At 41.7% G+C, this 19863-nt stretch overlaps 1 protein-coding gene across 1 annotated transcript in view; it reads right to left on the reverse strand.

The window, feature by feature from the left end:
• Positions 1-19863, reverse strand: part of DIAPH1 (diaphanous related formin 1) — a 116018-nt gene that overhangs the window by 63536 nt on the left and 32619 nt on the right. The window contains exons 2-18 of the mRNA XM_052643611.1: positions 19596-19622; positions 18429-18584; positions 15670-15771; positions 15191-15321; positions 14916-15002; positions 14050-14113; positions 11577-11716; positions 10387-10495; positions 9818-9928; positions 9398-9516; positions 8628-8744; positions 8047-8162; positions 7455-7519; positions 6586-6765; positions 5062-5811; positions 4080-4194; positions 3577-3585 (exon numbers count right to left, since the gene is read on the reverse strand). Coding sequence (XP_052499571.1) covers positions 3577-3585; positions 4080-4194; positions 5062-5811; positions 6586-6765; positions 7455-7519; positions 8047-8162; positions 8628-8744; positions 9398-9516; positions 9818-9928; positions 10387-10495; positions 11577-11716; positions 14050-14113; positions 14916-15002; positions 15191-15321; positions 15670-15771; positions 18429-18584; positions 19596-19622 — 2398 coding nt within the window. The remainder of the gene's footprint in view (positions 1-3576; positions 3586-4079; positions 4195-5061; positions 5812-6585; positions 6766-7454; positions 7520-8046; positions 8163-8627; positions 8745-9397; positions 9517-9817; positions 9929-10386; positions 10496-11576; positions 11717-14049; positions 14114-14915; positions 15003-15190; positions 15322-15669; positions 15772-18428; positions 18585-19595; positions 19623-19863) is intronic.

Raw genomic sequence — 19863 nt, forward strand, 5'->3', positions numbered from 1 at the left:
TGGGTAAACTATAAGTACTTGTTTGGCAGGAAAAAAAATCTCTCCCAGGAATTTCTTAAAGTGATTAAAATTTAGGCTGTTTAGAAAATTGCTCATGTTTTAATAATTATCAAGACTACCCTCGCTAGTGCTTCCTAATAAAAAAAACTGGGAAATTAAGACAGGGTGACAATTTAACACCTGAAAGTCCTAACTATAAAGATATTTAAAGACTAGCTAGAACTGTCCTTAGTCAAAGTAACAACAAACTATTACTGATGATTATTACTGCATGAAAATCAAAACTGACACTAAATTGACTAATTCATACTTATTCTTTTCAAATTAAGATACAGCTATTTCTAAGTAATTTAAGGGGGTGGGGAAGCCAAAGCTGTCAGGAAGTTAGAATCATCAGTGACTAGAAAGTAGTCAGGGCAGAAACTGAGACTAAAGGAACATCGAGAAGTTTGGTTACACTATTGAAAAATAATAAAAGATGGGATAAAGTCTTGCTTAGGTATTTAAAAAACATTATATACCAATTCATAGTGGGAATGTAACGCTGAGGAAAACCACTAAACTGAAGAAAACTCTGCTGCAATCAACAGCAATACAAATGTACAGAATAAAAGAAGGATGGTGACAGAGCAGGGAGGAAAAGGGACCCTGTCATTTGCAGTGGCACTCAGGGAAGCTACCAGAAAGAAAGTGACACCAGAAGCCAATACAGGGATAGATTCTGTGAACTTACAAATTAGCAAATTTGATGTTGATTTTCACTGTCAACCAGTCTTTGTTGATATTCTAGAGTAGTATAAGTCCTTATCACAGCGTTTTTAACTAAGAGAGTGGAAGTAATTTTCTGGGCTGAACTTTAGTTCAGAAGGTGGTAAATCTCTTAGAGGAAAAGGCACCTTTGCCTGAATGCTAGGGCAGCAAGACAGGCCTGAGCACTGTGATCTGTGACTCCCAGATACATACATATACCTAACAGCTGCCAGTAGCATGGGTTGTTTCGGTTTTTGTTTTTATTTTGGCCCTGCCATGCTTTCCTAGTGGCTCAGACGGTAAAGAATCTGCCTGCAAGGAAGGAGACCTAGGTTCAATCTCTGGATCAGAAATTTCCCCCAGAGAAGTGAATGGCTACCCACTCCAGTATTCTTGCCTGGAGAATCCCATGGACAGAGGAGCCTGGCAGGCTACAGTCCATGGGGTAGCAAAGAGTTGGACATGACTGAACAATTAACAGAGATATGCCATGTAGCATGTGGGATGATGCCCCAACCAGGGACCAAACCTGGGCCTCTGCAGTGAAAGCACCGAATCCTAATCACTAGGCACCAGGGTACTCTCTCCATTAGGTTTCTTGTTAGAACAAAGTGCAGCCTAGTATCATCAGATCACTTAAGGAAAAAGGTAGTAATTGTCTTTAAAAATGCTTATTTACTGGTGAAGGGGAATGCTCTGACTGGTGAAGGGGAATGCTCTAAAGTTGGACTCAATTGTTATCACTAGGATCAAAATAAACCTCTAAATAAACAAAAAAGCTGGTAGAAGATGGAAATACAAAATTATTAGGTTCTAACTCAGCAGTGGCCACAGGACTGGAAAAGGTCAGTTTTCATTCCAATCCCAAAGAAAGGCAATGCCAAAGAATGCTCAAACTACCGCACAATTGCACTCATCTCACATGCTAGTAAAGTAATGCTCAAAATTCTCCAAGCCAGGCTTCAGCAATACGTGAACTGTGAACTCCCTGATGTTCAAGCTGGTTTTAGAAAAGGCAGAGGAACCAGAGATCAAATTGCCAACATCCGCTGGATCATGGAAAAAGCAAGGGAGTTCCAGAAAAACATCTATTTCTGCTTGATTGACTATGCCAAAGCCTTTGACTGTGTGGATCACAATAAACTGTGGAAAATTCTGAGAGAGATGAGAATACCAAACCACCTAACCTGCCTCTTGAGAAATCTGTATGCAGGTCAGGAAGCAATAGTTAGAACTGGACACGGAACAACAGACTGGTTCCAAATAGGAAAAGGAGTGCGTCAAGGCTGTATATTGTCACCCTGCTTATTTAACTTCTATGCAGAGTACATCATGAGAAACGCTGGGCTGGAGGAAGCGCAAGCTGGAATCAAGATGGGCAGGAGAAATATCAATAACCTCAGATATGCAGATGACACCACCCTTATGGCAGAAAGAGAAGAAGAACTAAAACGCCTCTTGATCAAAGTGAAAGAGGAGAGCGAAAAGTTGGCTTAAAGCTCAACATTCAGAAAACGAAGATCATGGCATCTGGTCCCATCACTTCATGGGAAATAGATGGGGAAACAGTGGAAACAGTGTCAGACTTTATTTTTTGGGGCTCCAAAATCACTGCAGATGGTGATTGCAGCCATGAAATTAAAAGACGCTTACTCCTTGGAAGAAAAGTTATGACCAACCTAGATAGTATATTGAAAAGCAGAGACATTACTTTGCCGACTAAGGTCCGTCTAGTCAAGGCTATGGTTTTTCCTGTGGTCATGTATGGATTTGAGAGTTGGACTGTGAAGAAGGCTGAGTGCTGAAGAATTGATGCTTTTGAAGTGTGGTGTTGGAGAAGACTCTTGAGAGTCCCTTGGACTGCAAGGAGATCCAACCAGTCCATTCTGAAGGAGATCAGCCCTGGGATTTCTTCGGAAGGAATGATGCTAAAGCTGAAACTCCAGTACTTACGCCACCTCATGCAAAGAGTTGACTCACTGGAAAAGACTCTGATGCTGGGAGGGATTGGGGGCAGGAGGAGAAGGGGACGACAGAGGATGAGATGGCTGGATGGCATCACTGACTCGATGGACGTAAATCTGAGTGAACTCCGGGAGTTGGTGATGGACAGGGAGGCCTGGCGTGCTGCGATTCATGGGGTCGCAAAGAGTCGGACATGACTGAGCGACTGAAATGAACTGTCATTAGGCATGACAGTATTTTTCAAATACTGCATCCCTTTGGGGAAATAACTACAATGCCCCATCACAAAACAGCATGAAACCACAAAAATTAGGAAGTGAAGAAAGAAGAGGCCAAAAGAGATCAGCTCTTCTAAAATAAAAGGGAAGATACGAAGGTGAAGATGAAAAGCAAGAATTTATATGAAAAGACAGACCAGAAGTCAGGATCCCTGGATCTGGTCATAAAACCTTTGGCAAGCTACTTAACTAATCAGTCTATGAACACTATGGAATGGAGATGACATACACCCTGCCTATCTCATAAGGTTTCTTTGCAGGCTTAACAGGGTAAAATATGTTCAAGAACTTTAAAATTTGTAAAACACAACACAAATGTAAAGTAACAGCATTATTATTTAAGCTGTCCCTCACCTTCCAAAGAAAGAACAAGTATATGGTAGCTTTGAGTTAAAATAATTTTCGTCCTTGTCAGTCAACATCAGAGTTACTGGTCCTTCTGGACTCTTAAAAAAAACTAGCAAAAGAGAAATCAGTCCCCAGTTTCTAGTCTTAGTTTTCAAAGAGAAATTCCTTTACATCTGTTTGACGGTTTTGTCTGATATTCAAGAGACCCAACTACATGGCTCTTCAGTACTCTTACCTTTTGAAGCTGCAGGAGCAAATGGCCAGGAAGGAGAAAGCATCAGATATTGGAAAGAAATGGAAAAAAAAAGGGATCACGTATGGTTCTTTGTTATTGTACAAAGACAGTTGCTCAGCCACCTGACCTACTAATACTAAGGACCCTGCCCAACTCTGATCAACTACGTATATAGGTTTGAGGGTGGCGCCTTAAAGGCAGTGCCAGAATCCTTTCAAGATGGGCCCAGCCTGAGCTCTCTGATGTTAATCTCACACCCCCACATGCTCCACTGACATAAAATACCTATATGTACAAAAACTGGGGACAAAACACCTACGTGCAACAGTTCTCTTTGCCAACTCCAGCATCCCCAGAATACAAAACCAAGCTTACTTTCTTCTGAATAAGAACCCCCAGCTCTCTTCAGTCCTCAACCAGGGAAGGGAAAGAAATGGGAGACCACCTTAAAGAACCTTCTAAGTCCTAGTCTGGCCCTTTGCCAGAAAGAGGAAAGGACTCACTCTTGGTCTGGGCAGAAAAGGTACTGGTAAGTTTGGCGAAGAGTTCACTGTTCTCAAATCGGTCCTCCTTCACCTTTGTCCAGAAGCAGTCCTGGGAAAGGTCCTCAGCGACAAACTGTAGATACAGGCAGGTGTTAAGAGTTACTAAGCCGAGCTCTGTACTTCCCATCCTAGAAAACTGACTGAGATGCAAAAGCAGCAGCTGGCTGTGCTATCAACATCTTTATACTAGAGTGAGACTAACCTGGGGCACAGGGAACAGCTATGCTCTTTGTGGTGGACCAGATGATGATTCCAGCTTGTGTGCTTAGTGGCGTTTATTCAGAAACTAGACTCAGATATGCTGCTTATCCTCCTTCTAACCCCAAATCCTCTACTTTTAGAAGCAATAAGGCTTTATTTTACATCTTCCCTTGCTTTACATTACACTTTCCCCATCAATGTGGCTAAATGTACCAAATTCGTTCATTTTATGAACAAGTTCCTTTATTTTCACTTGGTTTCCAAAAGCAAAGGACTGATATAGAATCGTAAGGGTCTCAAATACATACCATACCTGTGCAATCATATCCTGTGTAACTCATTTACTGGGTGGGCGGAGGTGGTAGGGGGCTGTATCCATAAATCTATGACTTTTGGATGAGTAAAATTATCAGTACCTTGCAGATCAGTGAAATGACTATTATCAAACTATGCAGTATCATGGCACTCATATCCTCAGTAAAAAGGGCAAAAAACATTAACTGTAGGATAAGTTTAGGTTTTCTAGCAGAGTACAGGCTCCAAGAACTCTCCCAAGTGATATCTGGCATGCAGGATATGTCTATTATCTGCTGAATAAACATATGCATGAGTGGAACTTGAAGACACACAGACGTGAACCATAAGAAAGGGAAGTCCAACCATGCACAAAACACAAGGTAGGAAGCTGAAGGGTTTTTTTTCTTAATCTACTAATGAAGAAACGGACAGAAATTCTCACCTTGGACCAGTTTGGCCTCCGGAGCTGCACCTCTGGCTTGTAAAGTTTCTTTGGGATTAATCCAAATGGCAGAACTGGGGCTGCAGGAACTCCAAAAGGGAGAGGTGGAGGAATGCCAGGGCCTCCAGGAAATGGAGGGGGTGGAGGGATTCCACCAGGAAGAGGGGGAGGGGGAGGTAGCATTCCTGGTCCTCCAGGCAAGGGAGGAGGCGGTGGGGGAAGGCCAGGACCTCCAGGCAGGGGAGGAGGGGGTGGGGGGATGCCAGGACCTCCAGGCAGGGGAGGAGGGGGTGGGGGGATGCCAGGACCTCCAGGCAGGGGAGGAGGGGGTGGGGGGAGGCCAGGACCTCCAGGCAGGGGAGGAGGGGGTGGGGGGATGCCAGGACCTCCAGGCAGGGGAGGAGGTGGGGGGATGCCAGGACCTCCAGGCAAAGGGGGAGGAGGAGGTGGGAGGATGCCACCACCTCCAGGCAAAGGGGGAGGAGGGGGGATGCTAGGACCCCCAGGTGGGGAGATGAAAGCACACCCAGGTAGAGGAGGAGCAGGAGGTGGTGGAGGAAGACTGACACTGGCCTCAGGAAGAGGGGGTGTGGGGACTGATAAGGGGGGTATAACGGGCCCAGAGTCGCCAGGTAAAGAAGGGGCAGGGGTAACAGTAGCACTGCTAGGAGGGGCTACAGCAGTAACTGCAGCAGAGAGAGAAGCCACTTCTTTCTTGGCATCTTCCAGTTCCTTGGACAGCTTGGCGACCTGTGGAAATACCACCAAGAGGAATATGTCTCATTCCACTTCAGGGACCACTGGAAAGAACCTAAGAAATTACCTGATCCAAACTTCTCATTTTACACATGAAGGGAGTGAAAACAGTGAGTTGCTAGGCTCCACCTAAAGTCACAGAGCTACTTAGCAACAGAGACAAAACTAGAATTCAGGTATTCATGTTCTTAGTTCAGTATGCTCTGCATTAAGAAGGCAACTTCAAAGTTTATGTTAAATTCTCCCTTTGATGAGAAATTGCAAAGATCAAGCAAACTAAATATTCTAGTTATATAATTAACATATGTGTTATAAATGTAGTAATATAACCACATAAAGTGATTAAGTTATCAGGCATCACAGATCATATAAATATCTATAACTGCAGAGAGAGTATGTAGGCATAGATCTGTCCAGAGATGACTAAAGTAAGAGAAAATCAGTAAACAAAACAGTTTATTTAGTATTTACTCTTAAAGGTACTAGAATATTTCTAAATTACTAGAAATATTATCTTTATCTCTGGGTAGTTCTGTGACTCATTTTATTCTTTGTGTTGTTATGTATTCTCCAAATTGTCTATCTTATGTATTACTTATTCCCAAAACAGTTCATGATTTAAAGAATATGCATCACCTAACTAGATTACCTATTAGTAACTGAACTCTTCCAAGTTGTGAGATGACAGAGTCCTGCTCCCACACAGGCTCACCCTGAAGCTGCTGATGGCAGTCACAGGTCACTCTGCCTTCCCTGTTGGGACATTACCTCTCCTGTGAGCTGAGACACTTCTGCTTCCAGGTCCTGCTTCTCTGTGGCAATTTTTTGCTTTTCAGAATCCAATGCATCCTTTTCTCCCTGAATATCCTGGAGCTTCTGCTCAAAGTCACTTTCCATCTTTTTCATTTCCACCTGGAGCTCATGTCGAGCTGTTAACTCGGAATCCAGCTAGAAGAGAAAGAAATCAGGTTCTCCCTCTCAGCAAAAGCCCAGTGTTATTCCCCATAATTTACTGTTTTGTGTTAATCCTTTATCTGTTGAGCTCACTGACCCAAGGAATGCCTGAGAAAACAGGCCACCATGATTTTGACCTTAAAATCAAGGTTAAAGGAGGGGGAAGCCAGGGATTATTTCCACAGACTATCTATAATTGGGAGTGGTTTTAAAAAAAAGCCACCGCCACCAAGATTTTAAGGACATTTAACCAGGGCAGCTAAGGTGCACAATGCCAACAGTCTCAAGGATCAGAGTTACCAACAACAGAAGCCCTTAATCAAAGAGAAAAAGAATTCAGACATATTCCAGTTCCTATTATTCTATGGCTAAGAGGCCTGAGACATCAAGCAAACCCAAGTGCTGACAACATTATATGAGAGTGCCACCTGTCTTCCTCCTGCTCGGGGGCCCATGAACTGTGCAAACTCACAACTGACCAGCTCTTCATGATCACATCTATACCACGATCACACTTTCTCCACTGAGTAACCTATACCAGAAAGGTTTCCCCAAGGAACTGCTACTGTGTGCTGAACGCTTCCAAAATATCATGGGTAACTATGTCACATGTTGGAAAAATCACAACCCTTAAACAAAGAAAGAAAGATATAGCTCAATTATTTTTGATCTCTCATACATACCTTTTTTTCCAGCTCTGTAGCTTTGGCTTCTGATTTCTCCACCTTTGTTTTATCAATCATTTGGTCTAAAAAGAAAGCAAAGAGTCAGGAAGTCAAGCTCCCAATTCTCCTCTGCCCCTCTCACTAAGCCCTTCCATATAAACAAAAGGAGCAAAGGTTTCCCTTTGGTTATTTTTCTTATCCTTCTTAATGTTCTGTATGAGACAAAGAAATGGAACTTTCAGCTAAGTTCAACATATAATTTCTGAGTGCCTGTTACACAGTATGGCCACCATGCTGGGTGGCACAGAGAATACCTACAAGTAGTACTTATGAATCTCTGGGGCCAGCAGGAGTTAGAGACAATACCTGAAGTGCCTTCAAAGGGTGGGGAGGTGTATGAGAAGGGAAAAATTTTTTTAATTTTTTGGAAATAAACTAAAAGCCTGTATATTCCTAGCATAGATATTGTTTTATCACCAAAGAAAGAGTGAAAATGGAAATACCCATGGGCTAGAAAAGTACCTTCTCTGAAATCTTCACTGAAAGAAAGATGGAAAATGAAAGGTGGAAGCAATGTTTCACGAGGAACCAAACAGATGAATACACTTACCAATCAGTCCCTCAATGTCAATCTGGAGGTGCCGGCACTTGAAGTCAGGATCAGCCCCGTTCTTATGCAGAACTATCTGAGAAATACATTCTTCAATCAACTTATAGTACTGCGGTCTACAGAAGAAACAAAACAAGGTTACTAATGGAAAACCAAAATATAATTTTGGTATTCAGGATCAAGAAAGGTAAATTGCTTTGACAATAGAAGGATCTGAGGATAAATGTCCTGGAAAAGACTTTTTCATAAAATTGACAGAGTACTGCTGCCATGCTAAGAAATGCCCCTCTTCCGCATCAGCTGTGCGCATTTACTTCAGAAAGTCAAAACTTCTTGCCATCTGTCTCCCAGTGCAAACCCTTTTCCATCTAAAATTCAAGCTAGACCCTGCCTGTGACAGACAGGACTACTGCTGAATCTCTAGTCTATGGCTTGAATCTCCTGTTCCAACATCAAAAAACTTTATACTGCTGCCTTCCTTGGCTATCGCCTTCACCCCACTGTGAAAGAGGGCAGTTCACTTGGATTTTGCTCTCTCCATTTAGGTTCAGATTAATCTTCCCAAAGGTTTACCGTCTCACCTGGCCTCATAGTCATTTCGGACTAAGAGTAAGTGCTGCAGGATGGACAGGAAGTGCTGCTCTGCCTTTGAATCCTTCACTGTGTTTAAGAGAATCTGGAAGATTTCACTGAAGTCAGTGGAAAAGGAGAAGAGGCTAAGGAAAGCATATACTTAGAAAATATGTCTGACAGGTAGCTTGACAACTCTTGTGAAAAGGAACAAGATGCCACTTCTATTCTAACAGCTGTTCCTCCTGTACACCCTGCCCTAAACTTTAAGCTATGTAAACTTCCTTTGGCCAGAGGACCAGTGAGTCAGTGGTACTATACACAGAGACAAAATGCCCAGTACTTGGCTTGAAAATCAAGCAACAGACAGAAAGAAAAAGGTAAGTGCCTTAAAGTCACTTGTGGAAAATATCGATAGGTAACCAAATTATTCCCCATGTCAGTCTCAGGGGCACATACAAGTTACAGCCCTATTCCCTGACTTGCCTATGTCCTTCCAAAACCAGTTCCACACCTTAATAAGCTAAGCTATTGTGTTCTAGGAGATCTATACTAACTATGAGGGCTGCTTCCATGCTGAGCAACCCTCAGATGACCTTTCCCAACTTCTCTAGTCCATGCTGAGGTAAATAAATCCACAACAATCAAAAGACACCTGCCTTATCTACTAAGAAGACAGGCCCTCTTCTGATCATCATCAACACACCATTCCATACAGGGATCTATAACTGAAAACAACTGAATGTCTTGTCTGTCTTCAACCCAGTCAGTAAAAGGATATTCCATCTCCATTCGAATGTCATCCAGCCGTCCCTTCAGGTCATAGGAATCTTCTTCTCCTTGTTCATCAAATACATTAAGCTGCACTCTCATATCTTCATTTTCAATCTCTCGAAGGTCCTGTCAACGTCAGAAATACAGGTCAGGGAACCCAGAAGTGCCTGATGCTGGCTAGAAACTCACACCTTTCACCCTGTGTTTTTTTGGTTTGTCTGGCCACGCTGCATGACCTGCCGTGGTTCCCCAACCAGGAACTGAACCCAGGCCACAGCAATGAAAGTGCTGAATCCTAACGAGCAGACCACCAGGGAATTCCCTCGAACTGGTTTTTAAACTGAAAATGGAAGTTATCCCAGGGGTGGTAGGGCTATAGGGACAGGAGGAACCAGCCCAGCCTTTCTAATGAAGAGCTGCCTCTCACCTGCAACACTTGGTGCAGCCCCAAGCGCATCAGTTCACTTCGGATGTGAACTCGGAAGTCAAGTTCTTCAGCTGGTGTGATGAGAGCATTGATGAGCTGCAGGCATCCCACCTAAGATAAGAAAATTCAGCAGCTTTGTCAATGTTAGCTCCTAGAGATCAAGACCCATTCTCTTTACATGCATTCTGAGGCCCCCAAATATAACCTAGCAGATGCAGTACAGAAAGGACAAAAATGACTTTCTGCCACAGCAAAATAACCCAGTTTAAAAACGGTCCAGAGAGCTCAGAGGGCGGAAGAACTCCGGGGATTTGAAAGTGCAATTTGTTCTAGGCCTTGGTTTTCCCAGCTTGTAAATAAATACCATGCCTTTTTTCTATCTCGTAATGAGGAAAACAGTTCTTTCGCTGCTTTTTAGAGAGAAGAGTAACCATTTTCCCTTCAGAAAGAACTCTGAAATATAAAATACATTGTTGGTAACCACTCCATGTGTTCTTTTAAAAGGTCAAATGGACTTCAGTCTTTCTATCTTGAATTCTACTTGTAGGTCATTTCACAGGTATACATGCCTTGAGAGCAATGGAGGTCCCACTTTTTAATCCATCCAGCAGTGGCTGAAAACGTTCCACCTCATCCATTTCAGCTCTTTCTGTCATCGCCTCCAAAACCCTTTCATTCCTGCCCAAGAGTGAGGAAAGGGAGAGAATTAGTCAGGTGCTCTGGTCAGGGAGATTACACAGGGGCACAGATCAGTTAGGAAACAGACAATATCAACATTCTGGATTTCTCATATTCTTCTTATCATACAGAGCAGAGGCCAGATCACCAGGAAACTAAGGACCATCTCTTCAGAAAAATGCACTCCCTAAAAATCCAGCCCTAGACTCCTAACCATATTTATCAAATTAAGACCCCTGTTCTAGGGTGTATAAATTAGACAACTCTTGGAGAGGCATTTAACATTAGCAGTTTTTAATGCCAGTAACATTGGCCTACTCCTAGAAAATCTACCCAACATAAATAATTACATAAATATGAAATAATATATATATATTGTACAAAAAATACATGTATGTGTGCTCAGTCATGTCCAACTCTTTGCAGTCCCATGGACTGTAGACCACCAGGCTCCTCCATCCATGGAATTTTCCAGGCAAGAACACTGGAGCAGGTTGCCATTTCCTACTCCAGGGGATCTTCCCGACCCAGGGGGAAGTGTCTCTAGCATCTCCTCTTTGGCAGGTGGATTCTTTACCACTCAGCGCCACCTTGCCTTAATTCTAAAACACCATCTTTTGGAGTGGCAGGTATGTTATAAATTAGTATATTTGTCTACACTAGAAAATGATCCATGAGACTGCACCACACCATTAACAGTGATCACCTCTGCAGAACAGGGTTTGCCAAAGGGATGATATTGTTGAATTGTACTTCATATATTTCTGTGTTGTTCGGATTTTTAAAATAACCTTGCGTTACTTCTGAATTTTAAAAAATGTAAAAAGAAACCCTTGTCCTAGACAATACAGACTTTACTGGAGATCTAGGAGGCATTCTGCTGTACCTTTGATAACCAGCAGTACATCCTGTATCTCTTAAAAAACGTTCTTAAATATTAAGATTCACAGTGTTCATGTAAGAAATATAGTCTTACCTAATATTTAAGAGTAAGTGGACACCCAAGCAACTCAATATTCCTCAAGACTAAGGAAGATGATAAAAAAGCAAACAGAAAAGAGAAACCACTCCAGTCACATACATGTCCTCTGGCTGCGGCAGGATGCAGAGGGCAGACAGCAGCTTAGCAGCATCAATCATCATGCTGGGAACCGCAGGATCCATGGCTCTGACCAGCAGCAGAATTCCTTCTTCTGTCTCCAGCATGGTCTTGATTCCAAACTGGGAGGACAAAAACAGAAAAGGGAGGCTTAAAGATGAGAGCACCTAACCAGGGACAAGTTTACGAGTTGTTATGGGTTGAATGGTGTTCCTCCCAAAATCCCGTATGTTGAAGCCCTAACCCCTAGTACCTGAGATTGTAACCTTATTTGGAAACAGAGTCACAGGCAGATGTAGCCAGTTAGATTACCATTAGGTCAGACTAGAGTAGGGTAGGTCCTTAACCCAATATAACTATCGTCTTTATAAAAAGATGAAACATAGGCAAACAGTGAGAACACCATGTGAACTCAAAGACAGAGATTAGGTGATGCATATACAAGTCAAGGAATCTCAAAGCTTGCCAGCTAGACACCAGAAGCTAGGAGAGAAGCACGGGACACACCCTCCCTCACAGCCTTCAGAAGGAACCGATCCTGTTGACACCTTGATCTTGGACTTACAGCCTTTAGAGTTGTGAGGTAAATGAACTTCTGTTGTTTAAGACACCTGGTTGGTAGTACTGTGTTTTAGCAACCCTGGCAAACTAATAACAGGATAAAACACGTTTCCCAAAATAGCTAAACAGAAATGAGCATAGAAAAAATAATTTTCTAGCAGGCACAACAACTAATGTTCAAAATTTGCCAAGCCAGGCTTCAACAATACGTGAATCATGAACTTCCAGATGTTCAAGCTGGTTTTAGAAAAGGCAGAGGAACCAGAGATCAAATTGCCAACATCTGCTGGATCATGGAAAAAGCAAGAGAGTTCCAGAAAAACATCTATTTCTGCTTTATTGACTATGCCAAAGCCTTTGACTGTGTGGATCACAATAAACTGTGGAAAATTCTGAAAGAGATGGGAATAAATCTGTATGCAGGTCAGGAAGCAACAGTTAGAACTGGACATGGAACAACAGACTGGTTCCAAATAGGAAAAGGAGTACATCAAGGCTGTGTATTGTCACCCTGCTTATTTAACTTATATGCAGAGCACATCATGAGAAACACTGGGCTGGATGAACCACAAGCTGGAATCAAGATTTCCGGGAGAAATATCAATAACCTCAGATATGCAGATGATACCACCCTTATGGCAGAAAGTGAAGAAGAACTAAAGAGCCTCTTGACGAAAGTGAAAGAGGAGAGTGAAAAAGTTGGCTTAAAGCTCAACATTCAGAAAACGAAGGTCATGGCATCCGGTCCCATCACTTCATGGGAAATAGATGGAGAAACAGTGGAAACAGTGTCAGACTTTATTTTTGGGGGCTTCAAAATCACTGCAGATGGTAACTGCAGCCATGAAATTAAAAGACACTTACACCTTGGAAGAAAAGTTATGATCAACCTAGATAGCATATTAAAAAGCAGAGACATTACTTTGCCAACAAAAGTCGATCTAGTCAAGGCAATGGTTTTTCCAGTAGTCATGTATGGATGTGAGAGTTGGACTATAAAGAAAGCTGAGTGCAGAAGAATTGATGCTTTTGAATTGTGGTGTAGGAGAAGACTCTTGAGAGTCCCTTGGACTGCAAGGAGATCCAACCAGTCCATCCTAAAGGAAATCAGTCCTGAAAGTTCATTGGAAGGACTGATGTTGAAGCTGAAACTCCAATACTTTGGCCACCGATGCAAAGAGCTGACTCATTTGAAAAGACCCTGATGCTGGGAAAGATTGAAGGCAGGAGGAGAAGGGGATGACAGAGGATGAGGTGGTTGGATGGCATCACTGACTCAATGGACATGAGTTGGTGATGGACAGGGAAGTGCTGCAGTTCATGGGGTCGCAAAGAGTCAGACACGACTGAGTAACTGAACTGAACTGAGCAGACACAACAGAATTCTATGTCTTCCAAGAATAAAAACTGACTCTTACGTTTCTTTTTCAATGCCCCCACAAGCCAATGGAGTAATTATAATAAAATTAAACAGTCAGGAAGACAGATTTGCACTCAGGAACAAATCACTGAAGGCTCCCTAGGTTTAAATACTAAACAGACAGGGGAAAAAAAAGGAAATATTCTACAGTAGGAACATACAGGGGACAAAACAATAAAGCAGAGAATAAAGTAAACCTTCCAAAAATTAATAACTGCAGGTCAGGAAATCCAATAATTAACAAAAGTATAAACAGAAAAAGGAAATTAAGCCTTTCCTCTGAAACAGACATTACATCTGAGGAAAAAGATACATAACAGTATGTGTATGTGTTAATCAAAAGTTGCGACACTAAAAGGGAAAGCTAGAAGCCTTGAATCTTCTATTTCTAGGTCCTTCTTTTTTGAGTTTGCCAACAGAAGAGCAAGAACAGGGGTCATGATGGAGTCAGAATGAGAACGGGAACAATCTTACCTTGTTATTCATAAAAGCTTTCAAGCAGCGAATGATTTCATGCTTGTTACGGCTGTCGTAGCCTCTGTGTATAGAAGACTTAATTAGTGAAGTCCCTTTATCCTACACCTCTCTCCCACTGACTTTTCAATTATAAACAAGGGTCTTATAAATAAATACTCCCAACTAGTAGCTAAGTAAATTCTAGCACATAGCACTTTGTCCTGAAATACTGGCAAAAAGAGATAGCTGAAGAAAAGAACAACTGGCTAATCCTCTCATTAACCAAGAATTTAGTATTATATTAAAATCTCCCCTTTAACTCCTAGTAGGCTCCTAAGGACTAAATTCTATCACAATAGCATCCTATCGATTACTGCTCGCCTCATCTACACCAAAGGTTTCAAGTCTGTACTTTCAGGAGGCCCAGGACCTGTGTTTTGCTTTGGCAAGATCCCAGGAAGTAGAGAAACCATACTGGGTCAGGTTGGCTTCAAGAAAGCCTAACCTAAGTCAGTGCAAGAATTATTTCAACCCTGAAGGCTATCATAAAGTTAGTCTCAAACTGATCATACGTATTTCCAAATGAGGTATGACCCAGACCAGATCACAGGATAGCTTTGGTCTAATCAGATCCTATTTCCAAACTGGATAAGAACCTTTGTCGGGAGACTCACAATCATATGTGGTATATACTAAGAAATTTAAATTCCTCTTCCTTTTCTTGTACCTATAATCATTATTCATCCTCCAGTCACCCCCATGATAAACCCCATTCTCAGCTAACATATAATGTCCTAGTCCTAACTTATTTCCTCCTTTACAGCAAACAGCCAATCCCTCTACTACCCTCCACCTAGAAGATGACAAGACTTGGAAGTCCTTACCCAGCAGTCTCCTCCTTCTCATCATGAAGTCGTTTAAGGATGTCCAATAAGGAGGCCAGGCCCTCAGCACCAAATGTTTGGACCCAACTGTTAGGAACAAAGACAATGCAATATCAAATCAATATATTCTTATCCACAAAAATAAAGTGTATCCTGGCAACTTCTTACTCCCAATCCAGAACATTCTCATACTTCCCTGATTCCTCGGATCTCTAATCCCTGCCAGTGAATTCTACAGTGGGCTCTTACTCCTGTTTCCACCTGAGAATTCTCACCTGACAGGGTTGTTGTTGAGGGAGACACGAAGGGACTCCAGGCAGCTGAGCAGAGGCATATCCCGCAACCCTGACCTCAACTCCTGAATGTACATCATGGCTGACCTAGAGCTCTCCTTCTGGCTCATGCCCTGGAAAGAAGCAAATAGAGGTCAGTAAACACTGGACTCAGTCATAAATTGGACTAGTATTAGTCAATACCATTTAAACAACATGAGGGCAGACACCCATCATACATAGCACAGAACCATGAGATTCAGAATTTCCTTCCTATTACTCATACATACTTAATGATGATTGACTTAGGCAAAAGTATATAAGAAAAGTAACTCAAATGAGGGTAAAAAATAAGTAAGTTTACATAAAACAATGAAATAGAACTGACGTTGACATAAAATGTTCTATGAAAGTAGCAAAACAAACATGGCCAAGATAAGGGCACAGTCTCCCATGTCATGGGAACCTGCCCCAGGACTCACAGCCTTGGAGGTGTGCAAGTACTGGGACACCATCTCTCTCTTGATGACAATGTCCTTCTCCCTCAAAGGTTGCTGTTTCTCCTCGTTCAGGTTCATATCCAGCTAGCAGCAGGAGAAAAAAAGGGGAAAATTGCTTTGAATTCCTTACAAGTTTGAGTGTTTAATATTTAGTATACTTAGTGAAGAGATGAACACACTAAATGCTTAGTGAATAAAGAAATTTTCCTGACCCCCAGAAACTTAAGCTATTATAGATGATGGGAATTCCTCAGGGATAAAAATGCTTAACATTTTAGTATAAATCCCAACAGACATTTTTATATACATACACCTAAATTTTCTCCTATCAAAAATGGACTCTCAATACAGAAGGAAAACTTACTTTGTATTATTGAAAGAAAAACAAACAAAGCATTAATATTTTCTGCACTTGGGATGGACTTTAGTAATTTCTTCAGGCTGAAGCACTGGACCACTGGCACCATTCAAACATCAGCAAAATCTGTGCCACTCTAGGCCTAAACACCCATTACTCCTGGTTAACTAAGTCCCTGGACAAACTCCTCCATGAAGAACAAACTGGAAGCTGACAAATTCCCTCAACAGACATAATCTGGAGTGTGTTATCAGGAGAAAGGCTCTGCTTGAGCCTGTTACATATGAAACCATCTGTCTGATCTTCCTATCTCTGTGAGCAGAAGTTCAACCCTAACAAGTCCAGAATATTATTTAAAATGGGAATGTATAGGAGGAAAAAGTGGAAATATTCAATTTCTTCTCCATGTGTATGTGTGTGATGTGTGAAGGAATCATCACCACCAAACCATAATAGCAATCTGACTTTTTTCTGACTCAATTTCTGGTGCTTTCTTCCTCCTTTTACAGATAAACTGAACAGAAAATTGCAAAATAGTGGCCCTGAGGCTGAATCAGACCCAAAGATGAAATATGCTTTGTCTTCTAAAATTTCTAAGTATGCTTTGTCTTCTAAAAATTTCAACATTTTAAATTTGAGAGACTTCATAAAAAATATGAATTTTTAGCACCAAGGGATACAATCAGCAAATTTTAGATTACAGAAAACTGTAAAAGTCAAACAGCTTCTTCAAGAAAGAAGAAGCTTTTTATAGCAATAGAAAGGATAAAAAAGAGGGAGGAAAATCTATAGTTCAAACAAAACTTAGGAGAATATTACAATGGACCCTATCTGGAATCGTGACTTGAATAAATAAAAAAAATTTTTAATGACTTTATTAGGGAACTCTGAATGCTGGCTGTTTGTTTGTTAAAAAACAATTTTTGTTGTTTTTTAAAATGTACAGATTTCTGGCTTCTTGAAAAATAGAAACATCTGGCACTACTGGGCTAGCATTCCCAACAGGAATGCAACAAAACCAGGAAGTGAATTGTGGCTGGCTTTTAACAAAAACGCCAAATGTTCTTCATTTTACTGCAGTCTCTTTTCCTTTTTATTATCTCTTATGTAGCCCTTGGGGGACTCCCTAGTGGCTCAGATGGTAAAGTGTTTGACCACAATGTGGAGACCCGGGTTCGATCCCTGGGTCGGGAAGATCCCCTGGAGAAGGAAATGGCAACCCATTCCAGTACTCTTGCCTAGAAAATCGAATGGATGGAGGAGTCTGGTGGGCTACAGTCCATGGGGTCGCAAAGAGTCAGACACGACTGAGCGACTTCACTTTCACTGTGTAGCCCTTAATTATGCTACCTCCCCTTGCCCTGAAGACACCTACATTTGCAATCCAAAGCCCCTAAGAGACTGTCTTGAAAGAGCATACTCTTAGACTGCTAACACACTTGGATCATTACGAGACAAACTGAAAGCTTCAGTGAAAAGCAATAACAGTAGTAGTGGTTGAGGGTTTACTACCACAGGTACCAGGCCCTGTATTAAGGGTTTTAAACCCATGCTTTTAACTTAGTTAGACTTTCCACTAGTCTCTAATTGAAGCTGAGATTGTAAATGCAAGTTAATCCAGAGGCCTCATGAAACCGTATAAGCACGTACTCTAAACTTTGCAACACTTAGCACTAGTGGACATTCACCAAGTGTCCTCACTCAGTAGTCCTCACTGAAGGCAGCAAAGTCAGTGTCACCCATGCAGTTTATTACTGAACCGACCTCAGCCCCAATCTTTAAAGGTCTTCTAGTGATTATAACATCAGAATTCTCTTTCCAGATTTACCACTAAACAGAAGACCTTGGGCAAATGACGCCTTTCCACGTCATCAAAGTTTCTTCTTTGTAGAGATTTTGTTGTGAATGTTTTAAACCTTTATCTACTCTGGAAGTCATCACACAACCACATGAGTTGGCCCACTCACTCTATATCTTTGCGGCTTAAGTGCTGCTGGGCTAAAGGAGACTAACAAAATGGTCAGTGATCAGATATTTCTAAGCCTAATTCACAGATTCCAGTCTACAGATTGGTGCCTGCATATTTAGTCCCTTCATTAATGGAGCTGCTATTAAGTTCTCTATTAAACCTAGAGGGTTTTTTCGTTATTAAGGGCAAGTTAAGGAGGGCTGTGCATGAAAAAGGGCCCAACATGCCTATCTATGGAGAAGGAAATGGCAACCCATGCCAGTATTCTTGCCTGGGCAATCCCATAGACAGAGAAGCCTGGCAGGTACAGTTCAGGAGGTCTCAAAGAGCCAAACACGACTTAGTGACTAAACAACAAACATGCTCATAAAAGCATTTTCAAGAAGAATCAATGTTTTCAGGCAGGGAACTTACCAGCATCTGTTCAAAGAGTACTAGAACTTGCTCATCTGAAACATCTTGCAATGACTGTGCTGTGGGATCATCCCCATAAAATGCAGAAGAATTTCTATGAGCAGAATTGGGCTTTTCTTTCTCCTTCTTACTTCTCATGCTGGTAAATCTCTCCAGCTGAGAAAAAGAAAAAAGTATTAGCAGTGACCCATTTTTATTATTTATACAACAAACCATACCTCAAATAGCCTCTAGCCTCTTATACACCCATGGTTCCTTTGGTTTGTGGGCAGTTTCAAGGCTCTTCTGACGTGAAAAAGAGAACCAGTCTTTCCTGTATCTAATACACTACACTGACTCTGTACTCTCACCATCATCCAAAGATAAGAGGAATGAAATACTATAATTTGGAACCTGTCTAAAAAGGAGAACTTTGCTCTTTAGCTCCTCTGCCATTCCTAAGCCCTCGAGCAACACAGAACTGAAAGCACCTCATGCGGAGTGCTCAGTAAAATGGCCTCAGTTTCCCTCTAGCTATCCAATAATAACTGTGGCCAGATCCTCAGAGGACCTCTCCCTTCAAGAGCTAAGTCTGATCATGATTTTGATATAAGTTATATACAAGAAACAAGGAAATGCCTTAAAACCAGGAACCATTGTTATTTCTTTCTTCTGTACACTCCATAGCACTTGTGTTATGCAAGCAGCAAAAGTTCAAAATATATTCTCCAAAATCCTCTTCGCAAAGAATATAATCTATTGTACTTCAGGCTTCAGGGCTATATATACCATCTCTCTGTCAACCAACCTCAATCATTCCTCAAACCACAAGGACAGGTGTTCAATTAAAAAAGAGCTACCGATAAACTGCAGCTTATCGGCACTACCTGTTTGAAAATAACAGTTAGTATCTGCAAGCATTCTGGGGCTTCCAATGATATGAGTGGCATCCAGACAGCAAGTCAGCTTGGAGCTTAAAGAACATGCCTAACCTTGGAAGTCAGTGAATGTGCCAGGGAAATGCATGCAATAAATCAAACAGAGCAAAGAGTTAGAGAAAAGCTTCGGGAGGACCTGAGAGTAGAACCCATATCAATTTATAAGTTATAGAAAGTCAAAGCTATTGCAACTGGCAAATACCATAGTGTAGGAAATGAGCCATGCACATGCTGAACAAAATTTCCTTACCTCATCTGCCATGAGTCTCTTCAGAGTCTAGGAACAGGAAAAAGGAAGGAGAAGAGAGGGAAGAGAGATCAGTGAAACGCCAGGAAATTTCCTAAACACCAGATGGACTGGGAAAAAAAAAAGAGGAGAAAACAAACTGAAAGGATCTAGGCTCCTTCCTACAAGCTAGATTTCCGCCATACTCCTTAGCACATTCCCTTAGATAAGGGGCAGGAGGAGTTTTAAGGTCACTAACATATAATAACCCTTTTGGGGAAAAGAGGTGGAG

Source organism: Budorcas taxicolor, chromosome 7, assembly GCF_023091745.1.
Source record: "Budorcas taxicolor isolate Tak-1 chromosome 7, Takin1.1, whole genome shotgun sequence".
In the NCBI taxonomy this organism is placed as follows: Eukaryota; Metazoa; Chordata; class Mammalia; order Artiodactyla; family Bovidae; genus Budorcas; species Budorcas taxicolor.